General features: G+C 36.6%; 1 protein-coding gene across 1 annotated transcript; it reads right to left on the minus strand.

Annotated features, from left to right (window-relative positions):
• Window positions 1-185: 185 nt before the first annotated feature.
• On the minus strand, window positions 186-13,481 carry LOC128947397 (kinetochore protein NDC80 homolog). The gene is made up of 16 exons (XM_054291656.1): window positions 13,381-13,481; window positions 12,806-12,892; window positions 11,926-12,049; window positions 11,626-11,798; window positions 10,331-10,433; window positions 9,422-9,511; window positions 8,059-8,152; window positions 6,831-6,937; window positions 5,872-6,016; window positions 5,369-5,574; window positions 4,028-4,183; window positions 3,666-3,755; window positions 2,781-2,873; window positions 1,156-1,286; window positions 678-780; window positions 186-323 (listed from the first exon to the last, which is right to left on the minus strand). The coding sequence occupies exons 1-16, from the start codon at window positions 13,479-13,481 to the stop codon at window positions 186-188; spliced, it is 1,941 nt and encodes a 646-aa protein (XP_054147631.1).
• Window positions 13,482-13,788: the final 307 nt, after the last annotated feature.

Genomic DNA, 13,788 nt, shown 5'->3' on the forward strand with positions numbered 1-13,788 from the left:
CTGTTTTTTCCCCCAGCACCAGCTGCAGTACCTGTCCCTGGCCCGCTCCCTCAGTGACCCTGTGGAGCAGGAAATTGCTCAAATTTCTCCCAATTTCTCCAAATTACCCTAAAATAGCAAAAAAATGCACTAAAATGGGGCTAAAATGGTCAACAATGGCACTGAATGGGACCAAAACCTTATCTTCATCTTTCTAGTGATAAGACACTTTCAGCCTTCTTTTTATAAGTGTCTAGGATGCTGGTCAGGTTTGACAATAGACCTTCAGGCATGAATTCTTCATCGTCTCTTTCTATTCTTGCATTCTGTTCTTCAAGGTATTTCTAGAAAAGAGGTACAGAGAGCTTTATTAGCTCTGTCATGGCCTGTATTTTACTGATTCTGCTAAAGCATTTTAAGCAGTCATTGCACAGGTTAACTGATTTCAGTTAAACACCTTCCTGAAAGACGCCTCTCAGAAGCAGGTTTAACCTGACAGGATGTTACTGCTGACACTTAACAACCAATTCTGATTATTTACACCAAAGGTTTTGTCAGAAAATTTAACTAGAATCCGCAGGCTTAGTAGCAGCTAAATAACTGATACTTCCTTAGAAAGAGTAAGCTCTAATTTCCAAGTGTTTAACTGCAAAATGTCTCTAGAGAGATTTAATTCTGAATATCAAATTTTAGCTTACCACTATAGATTCTATATGAGTAGCAACTGTTTCTACAAGACGACTCAAGTTAGCATCAATTTTTCTGTTCTCTTCTGTTGTTCTTAGCAAAACGACTTGATATCTAAAAGGTAAAGATACTCAGAAGGTCATGTCCATAATTGGAGAATTCCTGACATTTACAACAATCACTTCAAGTCTGATTTATCATCACGTTTAGCCATACTTTTTTTTCCATTAGTATTAATTTGAACCGAGTTACAATATATTAATGCTCAACTTAAAGAAAAACCCTTACGCGGAAAACAGGAGTTCTGATACAGCAGACAAATATTTTAGCAAAATACTGTTGAGGAGAAACATCTTTCAGTTGTTAACTTGTGAAATTAACACACTGAGATGGATACCTGATGAAACAACTGTATGTTACATTCCAGAAAATATCTTTATCCTTAAAAACCAAAATAAACAAGGCAGACATGGAAGTTAGGAGCCTTACTCTCTTTCGATATCATGCAATTCAGTTGCAGCTTCACTGAGCCCATCATAGACACCACTCTCAAGTAATTGTTTATGCTTCTTAAACAATTTCCGTTCATTTGCGTATTTCTTGTCTTCTTCTTGTATCTCCTGTTGTCATAAGGAAGGAGAAGAAAAAAAATGGCCTCTCTCAAGTATAATTCGGATCTTTTTTTCTTTCTGTTACCTGATTATATCCTAATACTTGAATTCAAAATTCACGCAAATAGTTCCAAGTTCAGAACTGAAAAAAGCCCCAAGGATATCCCTCCCAAACCTAAAGTTTCTGTATCATCCCCATCCCAGAATAAGCCTAACCATCTCTTTATTCCTTTAACCACATTTAAAGGCCTGTGTTGCAGCTACTTTCCCTTCCGAGTTAAAGCTCACAAAGTGTTGTTTACATAGTCTAAATAGCTTAGAAATGGCACATTATGAACAACTGTTTCTAGGTTAAAAAATACAACCACATCTGAGTAAGAAAATAGCTTTTCTTTTTTGTCTGAAAGAGAGTATAATTCCAAATAATCATCTCTTCTAGGAGAATGACACTGTTGATGCTATACAGTCCACAAAACCAAACAAAATTCTGACGTCAACTCAACATGCAACTTCGGTAGATTACTGAAACATCATCCTTCAAAAATAATTTTAATACTTAAGACTTACAAACAGCATTTTAAATATTAGAAGAGGAATTAAATGACTAAGCGTCTGGTGGCAAGTGTGTATTTTATGAGCTTAACTTTGGAGAAAAGTATATGCAAGAGCACAGATCAAAAGGTAAATGTCATGTGGTTTTGAAAAATAGAAACGAAATTAATTGCCTTTATAAACCTATATATACACCTGCCTCAGCAGGTATTAGCAGCGAAATAGCCCTGTTTCATGGCTGTAGCACAGGAGTTTGGATTTACAGGAGCATATATGGTAAATATTGGTGTAGTTCAAAGAACATTTTTCTGCAGGGCACCACGGCCCCGCTAAAGCAGTGTTGTCAGAGAAGTTGGGAGCTACCAAAATAGCCACTCAGTTGTTAACAGAGAGGGTTATGTTTTGTTGCTGAACTGCAAGTGGGGAAAAGAATAGGGACTGCTCCTGTGCTGGCAAAGGAAGCTAAAGGAAGTAACAGTTTGAGATCATTAAAACAATTTAACATGCTTTTGGTCAATGTTTTCCTTCGTTTTTACAGAAGCTGATTAAACATGTTTACTAAAAACTGTAAAAATGTATTTATTATATACAAATCGATTAGACAAGACAGGTTCTGTTGATCCTAAAATTTCCTTCAAGCACATGCCCGGAGATATCCTGAGGTCAGATGATTGTTGCTGCTTTTATTACTGGATGCAGGAATTTATGATTTACAGGATCTGCTACAGTAGGATGCCAGATTCTCTTACAAGAAAGTGAAAATTGATTCAGTTAAGGTGGCAGTCAAATCACTTTTCTGAAAAGAATGAAAAAATCCTCTAAGAGGGAAGGAAGAAGGCAAAGGCAGAAGCCCAAACAAAAATGCAACCCAAAAATTTATCGATAAATACAAAAATTAAGGATAAGGCTATCATTAAGGATAAGTTGTCATCAAGGTGTAAGAAGTTGTACCTTAAGCTTCTGCTGGTAAAGATCATCCAGCTCTTCAGCTTCTTCTGTCAGCATTTTCACACTGCGTTTCTTGTCCTCTAGCATTACATTCACCTAGGATGAAAACATAACCAAGGAAGTATGGTTCAAAAAGAATTCCAACATATAAATCCATGCCATCACAAACCACACCTGGTTAAACAGGTTAAACCATTAAACTAGGCTAGGCTGGGATGGCATTATCTTTCTTCATAGCAGCCTATGTTATGCTTTGTTTTGGATGAGGGGCTAAAACAGTGTTGGTAACACACCAAGTTTTGGCTACTGCTGAATAGCGCTAGCACAGCAGTCCAAGGCTTTCTGTGCTTCCCAGGGCCCCTCACTGAGCAGGGCAGGGACAGGCAAGAGACTGGGAAGGTGCATAGCGAGGCCAGCTGGCCAAGAGGACATTCCATACCGCAGAACACCATGCTCAGGTAGACGAACGAGGAAATAAAATTCTCCTTCTTTCAATCTGTCCCAAATCCAATAGTACTAAAAATCTTCCCGATGACAATTTGTCGGTGATGGTAAGCCACACAATCAACTGGAACGGGCAACTTATTAGAAACAAATACTTCCAATGGTTATGGTCAAGTATATGTAAGCTACATAAACTTTAATTCAGGGAATACACGATATTTCAACCAACAAAGACCTCAGTTCTTAGAAAAACTTTTAGGTTCCATTACAATAAAAGCAGTTTTCTCACAGTTTCTCCCCCTCTACTTGTCCTCAGAAAAAACCCAAGTAATTCAAGAAACCAACCCAACACATCACACTTTAACTATGCAAAAAGTTGAATGAAAGAGGCAGATAAGGTTTTAGGGTTGGTATCTTAGTGTTAATCTTCTTTAACTAACTCACCTGTTCCAAAGTGTCTTCCAGAGTAAATTTCTGTTGAGTGGCTTTACTAATTTCTTCCTCAGTCTCGTTGATGATCTCCATGAGGGGAGCCTGTAATACGTATACAAGAAGATTGAACAAATGCAATTTGCTAATCTGAACCAAGATGCACCCCAGTACATCTTTCCCTTTTATTTTTTTTAGGCTACTGTATTCTCCCATACCAAATCTCTTTCATATACTGCAATGTCATTATGGTGACTCATCACACAAGCTTTTCAATGACATTTCATTGTGAGATTGAGAGACCTTCCCGGCATTCCCAAAGAAACACTTTTTTTTTGTGAGTGCTATCTAAAGCCTTCAGTGTTGATTCTACTTACCATGATCTGAGTTCTGTATTTGACTAGGAAATTTGGTCCTAAATCATCAGGATTAAAGTGCATGGTAAAGTCGTGGCCTTTGGAATTCTCAGCACTTACTGGAATTAATTTCAGCTTTCGAGCCAGTTTATGATACTCTGCCAGTTGCTTTTCAATCTGCTCAGAGGAGAAAAGGGCACAAATCATAGAAGAGATACAAGTGAAAAGATGTGCAAGAAGTATTCATATAGTACTTTAAACAAGTTCCTGAGTTGCTCTCTGTAGCCATAATTCCTTGCTACCCCACAGTATTCAAGAGCTGCATGCAATGCCAGCACAGCAGTTTGCTGCATTAGGTACTGTTTTATGGTTCGTTCAGAGTTTGCACACTGAGGTTTCTTAGTGTCTATGGCTGAGAACACTGAATGCTTTCACCTGTGGTTTTCCGTATTCATCTGCCATAATTTTTCCTGCCTCAAGTTTTTGAGAATTAGCTGATTGGGAACTAAAAATGTGCTGGAAAATAATACTAAACAAATGATCAGTTATAAGGTCAATATGCCTTCTCTCATTAGTTTTGACAGGAAATGCTACACAGCCACACATCCTAACAACAAACTAACTTGAGCATGCCTTTAAACAAAGCTTATTAAATGCTTTAATTTCTAATTAATGAGTGCTATTAAATGCAAACATTAAAGACCCCAGGGTTTTTTTTCCAGTTTTATATGCTTCATACTTGCACCTGAAGATTTAAGTTGATAAAAGTGCTTGATAAAGGGTGACCCTACCAAACATATTTGAAATTTTTTCTTCAGTTCTCCAATTGGCAAAGCAGAAGCTTTTAAATCCCATCACTTCCAGGACTATATCTTTTCACTCTGTTTGAAGGGATTGAACTTGGCCCTTGAAATATGTTACAACTGCTACACAAAGAACTAATCAGGCCCTAAATGCATGCAAAACTATTGATTCAAATTCACTAGTTTTGCCTTACTTCCTTGCTCTGAAATATTAACATTAGCCTGTAATTTCTTGTGTTATCAAAGCAATGGCATGCTAATGTTATCAAAGCTCTAAATGCTACAGCAGTGACAGCTTACCATGCTTCATATTCTAGACACATCTCTTACGATGCAGGAAAAAAGTACATTTCCACTCAGTGCAAAACAGAAAAAGGGAAAAAAGCGCAACATTTTTCAGAGATACTGTAAACAGAGGCCATTCTTGTCAGTTTTGCCTGGTTAGATACACGTATGGTGGTGTTCGATTATTTAGGAAAGAAATTATCAAGAATCCAATTTTAAGCTTGCATGATGAAAACTGGCAGCCACCTCTGAGTGTTGTGGGGTTTTCACATACCGCGTCTCTCTTCCTAGCATATTTCATCTCTTCATTCCACATCAGTTCTCGTTCTTCTTGCAGCTCCTTATTCAGCTTGTTAATGGTTTGCTGCAGCTCATTTCTCTCGTGATTTATTCTCTCAATGTCTGCAGCTGAGTACTTCTGGTTATCTAAGATGTGCCGGAGCCGGGCATTCTCCCGCTTCGTGGCTTCTACTTCTGCCTCTAAGTACATAAAACATTTGTGAAATGGACATAAAATACCAGCCTATATACATAAACCTCACCTCTGTATTGTATGAGTAAATGACACAGTTATTACATAACATTACCATTTCATTACTCCAGTGTACAGAGAGCTATCAGACAAAAAAAAAAATTTTATTAGCAATCCATTCTGGAAAGTTTATTTGTAGCATCGTGCTACTCCAGGTACCTTGCTCTGCTCTCAAGCTAAGAACTACAATTATTTGAAGACTATTTCTAGCTTCACTGTCCTGACTGTGATCAAGTCCTCCTTACCTGCTGCCTCAACTTCATCATTAACACTTTCCAGTTTTTGATCAAGGATGGATATATGAGATTTCATTTTAGCGAAATAAGCCTGGTAGTTCTGGACGTCTGCTTCAAGGGACGATTTCACATTTCGTAGCGTTGCTATACGATCCTAGGAAATGGGTGAAAAGAACAACCACTCTTAGATAAATATAAAATAATGACTTCACTTTCCAGATAAGACAGTAGAGTAATTGATCAACATCAACAGCACAAATATAGAATAAAGAACTTTAATAATTTTTTATCTCTGTGACAGCTAAGTCCAGTCAGGACACCTTTAAAATAAAAGCAAAGAAGGCTGAAAAGATTCTTGCATTTCAGCATTATGTCTCTCATTTGCATCAGACAGTGCTTTAGACAATTCTTACTACAGGTAGTCCACAACTTAACTCTAATAATACATGGAGGGCAGATGAAACAGGGGCATGGAAAACCAGGAATAAACTCAGCACATTTTGCACAGTTGGCAGGAATTTCAATTTGCCACCTGCACAGCCACTAACCCATTTTTAAACTCAGGATGTATTAAAAGCAGAATCCAGAGTTTCAAGCAAAGTATTTTCCATAAAATATATTTGTTACCACTGAATCCCATGCCTCATATTTGAATACCAACACACTTGAAAAAAATAATGTTGACATTTATATTAAAAAATTTGGTTCAAGTATTTTATTGATATTTCAGTCAATATAAGACCTTATTACCTGTAAATACCTGCACATTATCAAACAAATAGGTACTGAAGATTCCACAGAAAAAAGCCTTGTTCTCTAATAGTATAGAGTCTGTAAAAATCTGGCCTAATTAAAATCTCAAAGCACTGAAATTTTTCCATTTGTTATGTATCATAAGTATCTTCATTCAGAAATGGTCGATATTATAAAATTCAACTCCTCCATAAAAACAGACACAATTTACTAACCTGCTCACTTTCCTTTTCTTTTTCTAGTCTTGCAATCTCTTCTTGAAGTCTTTTGTTCTCAGCTTCTAAACTTTCCATCTGGAATGGATCTACATTAAATAAATCCTCTGTGGGAGAGCAGAAGAGAGACTCGAGTTACAAATTTATCTCAATATCACCACCTATTTTGAGTACCTGAACTTGAGCTTCAGCACAGTAAATACCCATTATCTAGATAATTATTTTTCACTAAAAAATAACTAAAAACAACCAAGAAACTTACCAGAAAAACCTTTCATTAAAATGTAACCAGGCAAAAACCCCAGAAGAAACAAGAAGAGAAATGGGTTTCTCGGTCCTCATGTCAGAAAGAGTTCTCATGCCAAAGTCACTCCCAAGAGGTAAGGGTTTCCAAACTCTCATGCAGCCCACACCACAGGAGAGTGTACAAGTCAGGACTACCTTGTGAAGCTAGAACAAATCAAACTTACTTAACAACCTCTTTCTTATCCATATACTTCCTTGCTTCTTGAGGCATCTTTTCCCCAACTTAATTTGGCTTTGCCAAAAAATGGGATCATTATTTTTTCCCAATATCCAGTAACAGTGTGGTATCTTGTTTCCTCTCCAATTGATGGCCCCAGTTTGCAAACAAAGGGCCCTTAGTCTGGCTTTTCATAGGAGAGCAAAGAAAGTAAGACATGTTTTTCTTCCTTTTCTCACATTGTGTTTGTATTTCTGCAGGTGGTGAAATGAGCGAGTCAAAAAAACCCAATAATTTTCTACCTCCCTGAAGACAAACACAGGTGCATGCTGAATCACATACAGAACCCTCACAACAGAGTTTGGAACTCTTGCAGACTGCTTTCAGATCTTCAAAAGCTGAACTTTCTTGTCAGCTGTGCATCCTCTGAAAATATTTTTCTTTTTTTTAATTGTTAGCTTTTCCAGACAGAAACAAGAGCCATCTGCATAGATGGAGTTCACATCTGAAGAATTGTATACTGGTTTTCTGTGACAAAGACATTAAAAAATCAGGTGACACAGCTACAGCTGATAGCAGATCATGACCTACCCATCTGTACTGCTCAAAATACACTTAAAAAAGAGAGCATTAAGTTGAAGTAACTGAAACATACTTAGGTGTTTCAGACTCCCTTAGATCACTTTCACTCATAAACTGAACAAACTGATGCTAGGAGAAAGGAAACCAGTAACACAATTGAATACTTAGAATTTAAAAACTTACTTAATTTTGACTGCACTTCAGCATCCAACTCTTCAAAGGTATCTCTCCCTTTCATGGAAAGATCATAGCACTTCACACAGTAGTCCATGAAAAGCTGAAAGCAATTTAAAAATCTTTCATTTCAACAATTCCAAGACCTGTAAAATATCTGGATAGTCTAAAGCTACTCAATCAGTGGAATTAAACAGACATCAAAAATATCCTTAATGCTTCGATTGTACTTTTGTAAAATTAATTTTTTTTCCTCCCTTTGAACATAGAATGTCAACAGATTATATATTCAGGCAGAAGGAGACAACTATAATTCACACTAAGAAAGGTCTGGAAATCCTGTATTTCTTAAAAAGATATTTAACAAATATTGTAGATAGAATATTTAAGAATTTTTCATCTTGATGCATATGATTCTCTCAGGCTAGTTTATGGAAACTGCAGCTCTGTTTAACAGGCCTTTTCTATAAATATGACCATTAAAATTCAGATCTGCAGGTCTCAAAGTACTCTTATCTAGAATTAAAGAAAGGTTACCCAAAAAGAATTTGCTGGACACTAAGTCACAGATGCTTCAGAAGCAATTACACCAGTATTGTGAATTTTGTATCTATATATATATGCAGAAGTGCCAATGTAGAAGAACGTATTTCGTTTAAAAGCATTGTTAGTTGCCAACCATCATGTTGTAACCTTAGTCCAAAATTATGATTTTACTTTATTTTTGCAATTTCTAATTAAATGTTTTAGCTTATAATGCAACCCTCTCCAAACACCTGCTGTGATTTAACACTGAGTTAAATCTGAGTAGTTCTAATAATCCATGATAAATTAAAAAGAAAGCAAGCTGTTGGATTAAGAGCTCAAATTATACTGCCACCCTATTTTGTGGCTCAGAAATAAAACTTTACAACCAATTTTTACATAGTAAACTGAGTAGATATTGACACAAGTCACTATATTTAGAATTAAGTCACTGTCTTTATACTGCACTGCAGTTAACCTCAGAAGTCTTGAGAGCTAAAGGAAAATATTTCGGAAACTCTAAAAAAATAAACAGCATAATGATGCCCTTTCTCGACAAAGGACAACAGTATATACTTGTAGAATAAGGTGAATATAAAATAAAGAGAATATTTTGTTTAATACCCAGTCTACACCAATAGACTGATCATCATACCTGCTCAGGAAATAGTTGATCAGGTTTTTTACACAATGCTACTCTACCTCCTAGAAAGCATTGTGAATATAAAAGGGAACAGAATCTATAAATACATGACCCAGCAATCTAAACTGTAATTAAATTGTGTTGTTACAGCACATGGCAAAATCCAGTTAAGCAATTCTGATACTAATTTCCTTTTTATGGTACCTTTTTATGTACAATTCCATCATCTGTCTCTCCTCCCCAGCTCTGTGTGTCATCGAACGATGGTGCATTTTCCCTGATCGCATTGTACAGCTGAAAAGCAGAGGTGCACACAACAAAGAGCAAACATGAAGACATCCATTAGTTTCCATGCTGGTTTTCGTGAAAAGAAGCAGAGTAACACTGGATTAGGATTTCAGCAGGCAGGTTGGAATGAACCTGTGTTGAGCTGACTAAACACACAGGTAAAGAGGCATGAGCTAGACAGTCAACACTGCCAAATTCTCTCGTGTCTTTTGAGCAGAAAAGGACAGGGTTTTCCTGGGCACTCAATTCAGCAGTGGTCAACTTCTGTCACAGATGCCAAATTTTGCTCAGTCCTGAGTTGGCAGCAACAACTGTTAGGACTACTAAAAAACCCAAACAAACCAAACAAAACCAAGATTAAATAAAAAACACCCCACTCAAACCAAAAACTTGCCACTCTGTATCAGAATCACAGAACATTTGAATCATTTCAATTGAAAATCCCATCCTTAGATTTCAAATTTAGGGGAGAATGGCAGATGTCACAACATTTGCGCTGGAGATACACGTTCCATTCGGTGATTATACTCATTAACTTCTCACGTTTATTGTATGTACAGATCAGCATTTTGCCACCTCCTTTTATACATTAATTTATCCAGTGCATACATGTAAAGAAAAAACCCTATCATAATATAACATGAAAAGCTCACTTTAAAAGTTACCAAAACATTAGGCCAAGGGTCAGCTCCCAGATGACAGCTAAGAACATATATGTTTACATATATGTTAAACAAAGATTTGTAGAAAATACGTACTGAATCTGTATTGAAACTAACATTCCAGCCTGGAAAGTGAAAATATTTATCTTAAGACAAACATTACCTTGACACAATCAATTAACCAAATCAAAGCTGCCACAATCTGAGGCCAGGTTCGTGGTGCTCCCACAGCGTACATGGAGTTTTTTGACAGAGCAAAGGGGTACCTGTACGGCCAAAGAAGATACACTTTTAATAGCTGTGGCAGACAGTGATGAAAACAAACCAGCACATTTTGAAAACAAAGCAGCATGTTTTTCTATGTAGATGAAAGCACAGAAGGAAGAGCAAACTCAATTCTACTGTACTTCAAAGGAAATTAGTTGAGTTCTTACAGTACGATTCTATTCAATTATCATGGGTTTCTCATTTTGCAACTCATGGAATAACATGGCCTGAAAGGGACCTGTAAGGATCTACAAATCCAACTCCCTGCTCCTCATAGGACTGCCTACAACTAAACCATATGATCCAGAGTGTCATCCAGATGCTCCTTGAGCTCCCAAAACTTCAAGTGACTTGTCAGAATTAGTCATTTTATCCAGAATTACACCCTTGGTGCAGCAGAGTGGAATCCTTTTCAACATTTTAAGCTATATCAGCAGTTTCAAATGTTATAGATTAAAACAAAACTTTATTAAAATGCTGAGAAGTGTGCAAAAAAGATTTGCACCTACATTTAAGGAGCCCTGGCACTCTGACACCATCATGGGTATACAGTCCCTGTTTTTTTTTTTAAATGAGACTGAAAATTCACTGTTATCAAGAGGCAGAGGATTTTCTTTCCAAGACAATGTTGGGGCATTAATGATTTCAAACACTGAACAAATTCAGCAGTAAACCACTCAGCTACTTAGTGTTTTTCTCCCCTCAACAGTAATTTTGTTATTTCCACATTCTGCTTTGAAGGCAGAATGAGAAAAATTGCAGGAAAACATATTTTAAACTAAATTAAATTTGTTTAAACTAAAATTAAATTGTCTTGATCCAAAATTCTGGAAATTTTAGTTCTTAGATTCTAACAAAATGAACAGAAAGGCCTGTAAAAGAAAATTGTGCCTTGTCCTCCAAAGTTCTATACAAATAATCAATTAAATTTTACATGACAAAGCAAGATTCCCAGAGCTTATAGTTCTGTAAATTCAAATATAAAATGTATAGCAGATGCTGAAAATCAGAGAGTAAACCTAGAGTTAAACAAAAGTGAAACAAAACAATCACAACATTGTACTTTTAGAGTCTCATCTGAATAAATAAACCTATCCATTCCGCCCAACTATCAATGCAGAATTCTTAGCTTTTAAATTTCTAGCCATAGCATATCTATTCAGCCCAGGAGACTAACAATAATCATCTTACCCAAGGGCTTTGAAAATTTTGGGAATTTCCTCTTCAAATTTTGAGTCAGGCAGTTCATAAGAAGGGCAGAGGAATTTGTAGATAAAGGTGAAGATCTTTAAAAAGTCCTTAACTGATGGAGATTGTAGTGATTTCACGGAAACATCGTGGGCATAAGCATTCTCAACAAGGAACTGTGCAAAAGAAACACGGAATACCAGTCACTAAATAAAATTTATAGTTGAAACCAAGGGAAATAACCACTTTGCCTAGCACATTTTACACCTCATAACATACATGCAGAACAAGTTCATATGTTACCTCATAAAGCTTTTGGATACATTGTTGGATGAATGTCTTGTCATGAAGGGGCCTGGGATCCTTTATCTTTTTTGTCCCAAACACACCGTACAGGCTGCTGCTTGACCCTCCAGCCCCGCTCGCGCTAGGGACAGACAATGAATACAGGTCTTGTGACAATACATAGAAAGAAGAACTCTCTTCATGTTTAAGGCACAACTGCTAGCTTTATGTTTTCTTTCCATTTGTTATACAAAGTGATACTTGAAGTTTTCTCTTTGTTTAAGGTCATTGGAAAAACATCATCACCCTGGAAGTCACAATGCCATAAGTACAACAAAGATTACTGCATCCTAGATGAATACTTTCTTCATTTTATTGAAATAAATAAACTTTTAGAGAGCAGAAAAATACCCCAAAGATGAAAAAAAATAATGTTGGTGACTGTAAATAAACTCTAAAAATATTTAAGGAATATTTAAAAGGAATAACCCCTGCAACAATGGGGTACTATCAAGAAGATACCCATAACACAGAAAGTCATGAGCTAAGTAGAAAGATTATAGAGTTTTGGAAAGTTAGTATCTTAGAGAGAGGAAACTAATGCAGAGTATACTTCAGATGTCTTTCTTCCTTAAACAAGAAAATGTATTGAGATACTCTTAAGGTCTGCAGTGCACATCATTCCCAAAAGAAAAAAAAAAAAGCAACTCCCAAAGCAATTCCTGCTCCAGAGCATTATTGTTTAGCGACCAAGGACTGGAGGAAGGCAGACCTGAAGGTCTGCTTGCCTCAGATCCATCATTCCCTATAGTGAAAATCTGTCAAGAAAGAAAAATACCAAAATTAGAGGACCATTTTTGTTTTAATGTACAGTGCAGACAACAAAAGCTATCCATACCTGTTCCCCAAACAGCTGGCTTTTCCTTCTGAAGCTACAGATGTAGGTTTGCTCATGCTCAGCTTCTCAAAGGTGCTTCTGTCCTTCCTGAGGAGCAGAAAAAGATTCAAGTGACTACTACTACCAATTCATACAAGAGCTATAGTAAGTAGCTCTTATAGTACAGGACTGTAAATAGAATCTAAAATATTTAAGGAATATTTAAAAGGAATAGACATAGGAATAGACCCCAGCATAGACCATACATAGCTCATACAAGAGTGATACAAACAGTCATATATTCCTAAGCGCCTTCATCCCCCAACATCTTAGAAAGGTTAACTGATGCATCCAGCTATCTCCTCAGAAACATGTAACAAAGTGTTACAATTTGAAACATGACACAAGTACACAGAAAGGAAGTATTTTTGCAAAACTGGAGCACATGTGCAAACACCCTTGGCTGTAGGGAGCCTTCTTCTCACTGTCTTGTTTTTTTCCCCTCAGTTGCTACTCACACTCAAACACACTATGATAAATCTCTTCAGAATTAGTTTTATATACTTATTTTTAGCAACATGACCAGCCAGACTTACAGCTGAGGTGTCTGAAGATCCGTCTTGTTGGTGTCCTGCACTCTCAGTGCCATCTTAGATTGTCGACTGCTGCTTCCAGCAATACTCGAGCTTCCACTCATTGTGACTGCTGTAAACCACAATCCCTCAGTATTCCAGCAGTATCAGAAAATCCAGGACCTAAGGGTATTTTCTTTTCTAAATGCCACAATGATTTTCCAAAGGCTCAGAATAAACAAGTAGACCTGTACATTGGACCAAAAAAAAAAAAAAAAACCCAAAAAAAAGAAGAAAGAAAAAAAATTATGTTAGACTCCACAAATACATAAGAGCAGCCACAGCCCTTTAAATCAACCATTTTATTGATAAAAAGTGTTACTGTTTCCTCCAAACCTACTGTTTTGCCTTTCTTTATATTTGGTCATTTCA

The sequence above is a fragment of the Melozone crissalis genome, unplaced genomic scaffold (assembly GCF_028551555.1).
Source record: "Melozone crissalis strain CALT ecotype California unplaced genomic scaffold, PUWL_Pcris_2 ptg000102l_1, whole genome shotgun sequence".
In the NCBI taxonomy this organism is placed as follows: Eukaryota; Metazoa; Chordata; class Aves; order Passeriformes; family Passerellidae; genus Melozone; species Melozone crissalis.

What these genes read in the sequence shown, in the direction of transcription:
- LOC128947397 (XM_054291656.1), bottom strand. Translation starts at nt 13,481, where the DNA reads ATGAGTGGAAGCTCGAGTATTGCTGGAAGCAGCAGTCGACAATCTAAG. An exon ending in ATGGAATTGTACATAAAAAG is followed by an intron (nt 8,153 to 9,421) that starts GTACCATAAAAA and finishes AATTGCTTTCAG; the next exon opens with CTTTTCATGGACTACTGTGT. An exon ending in TTTACCAGCAGAAGCTTAAG is followed by an intron (nt 1,287 to 2,780) that starts GTACAACTTCTT and finishes TTATGACAACAG; the next exon opens with GAGATACAAGAAGAAGACAA.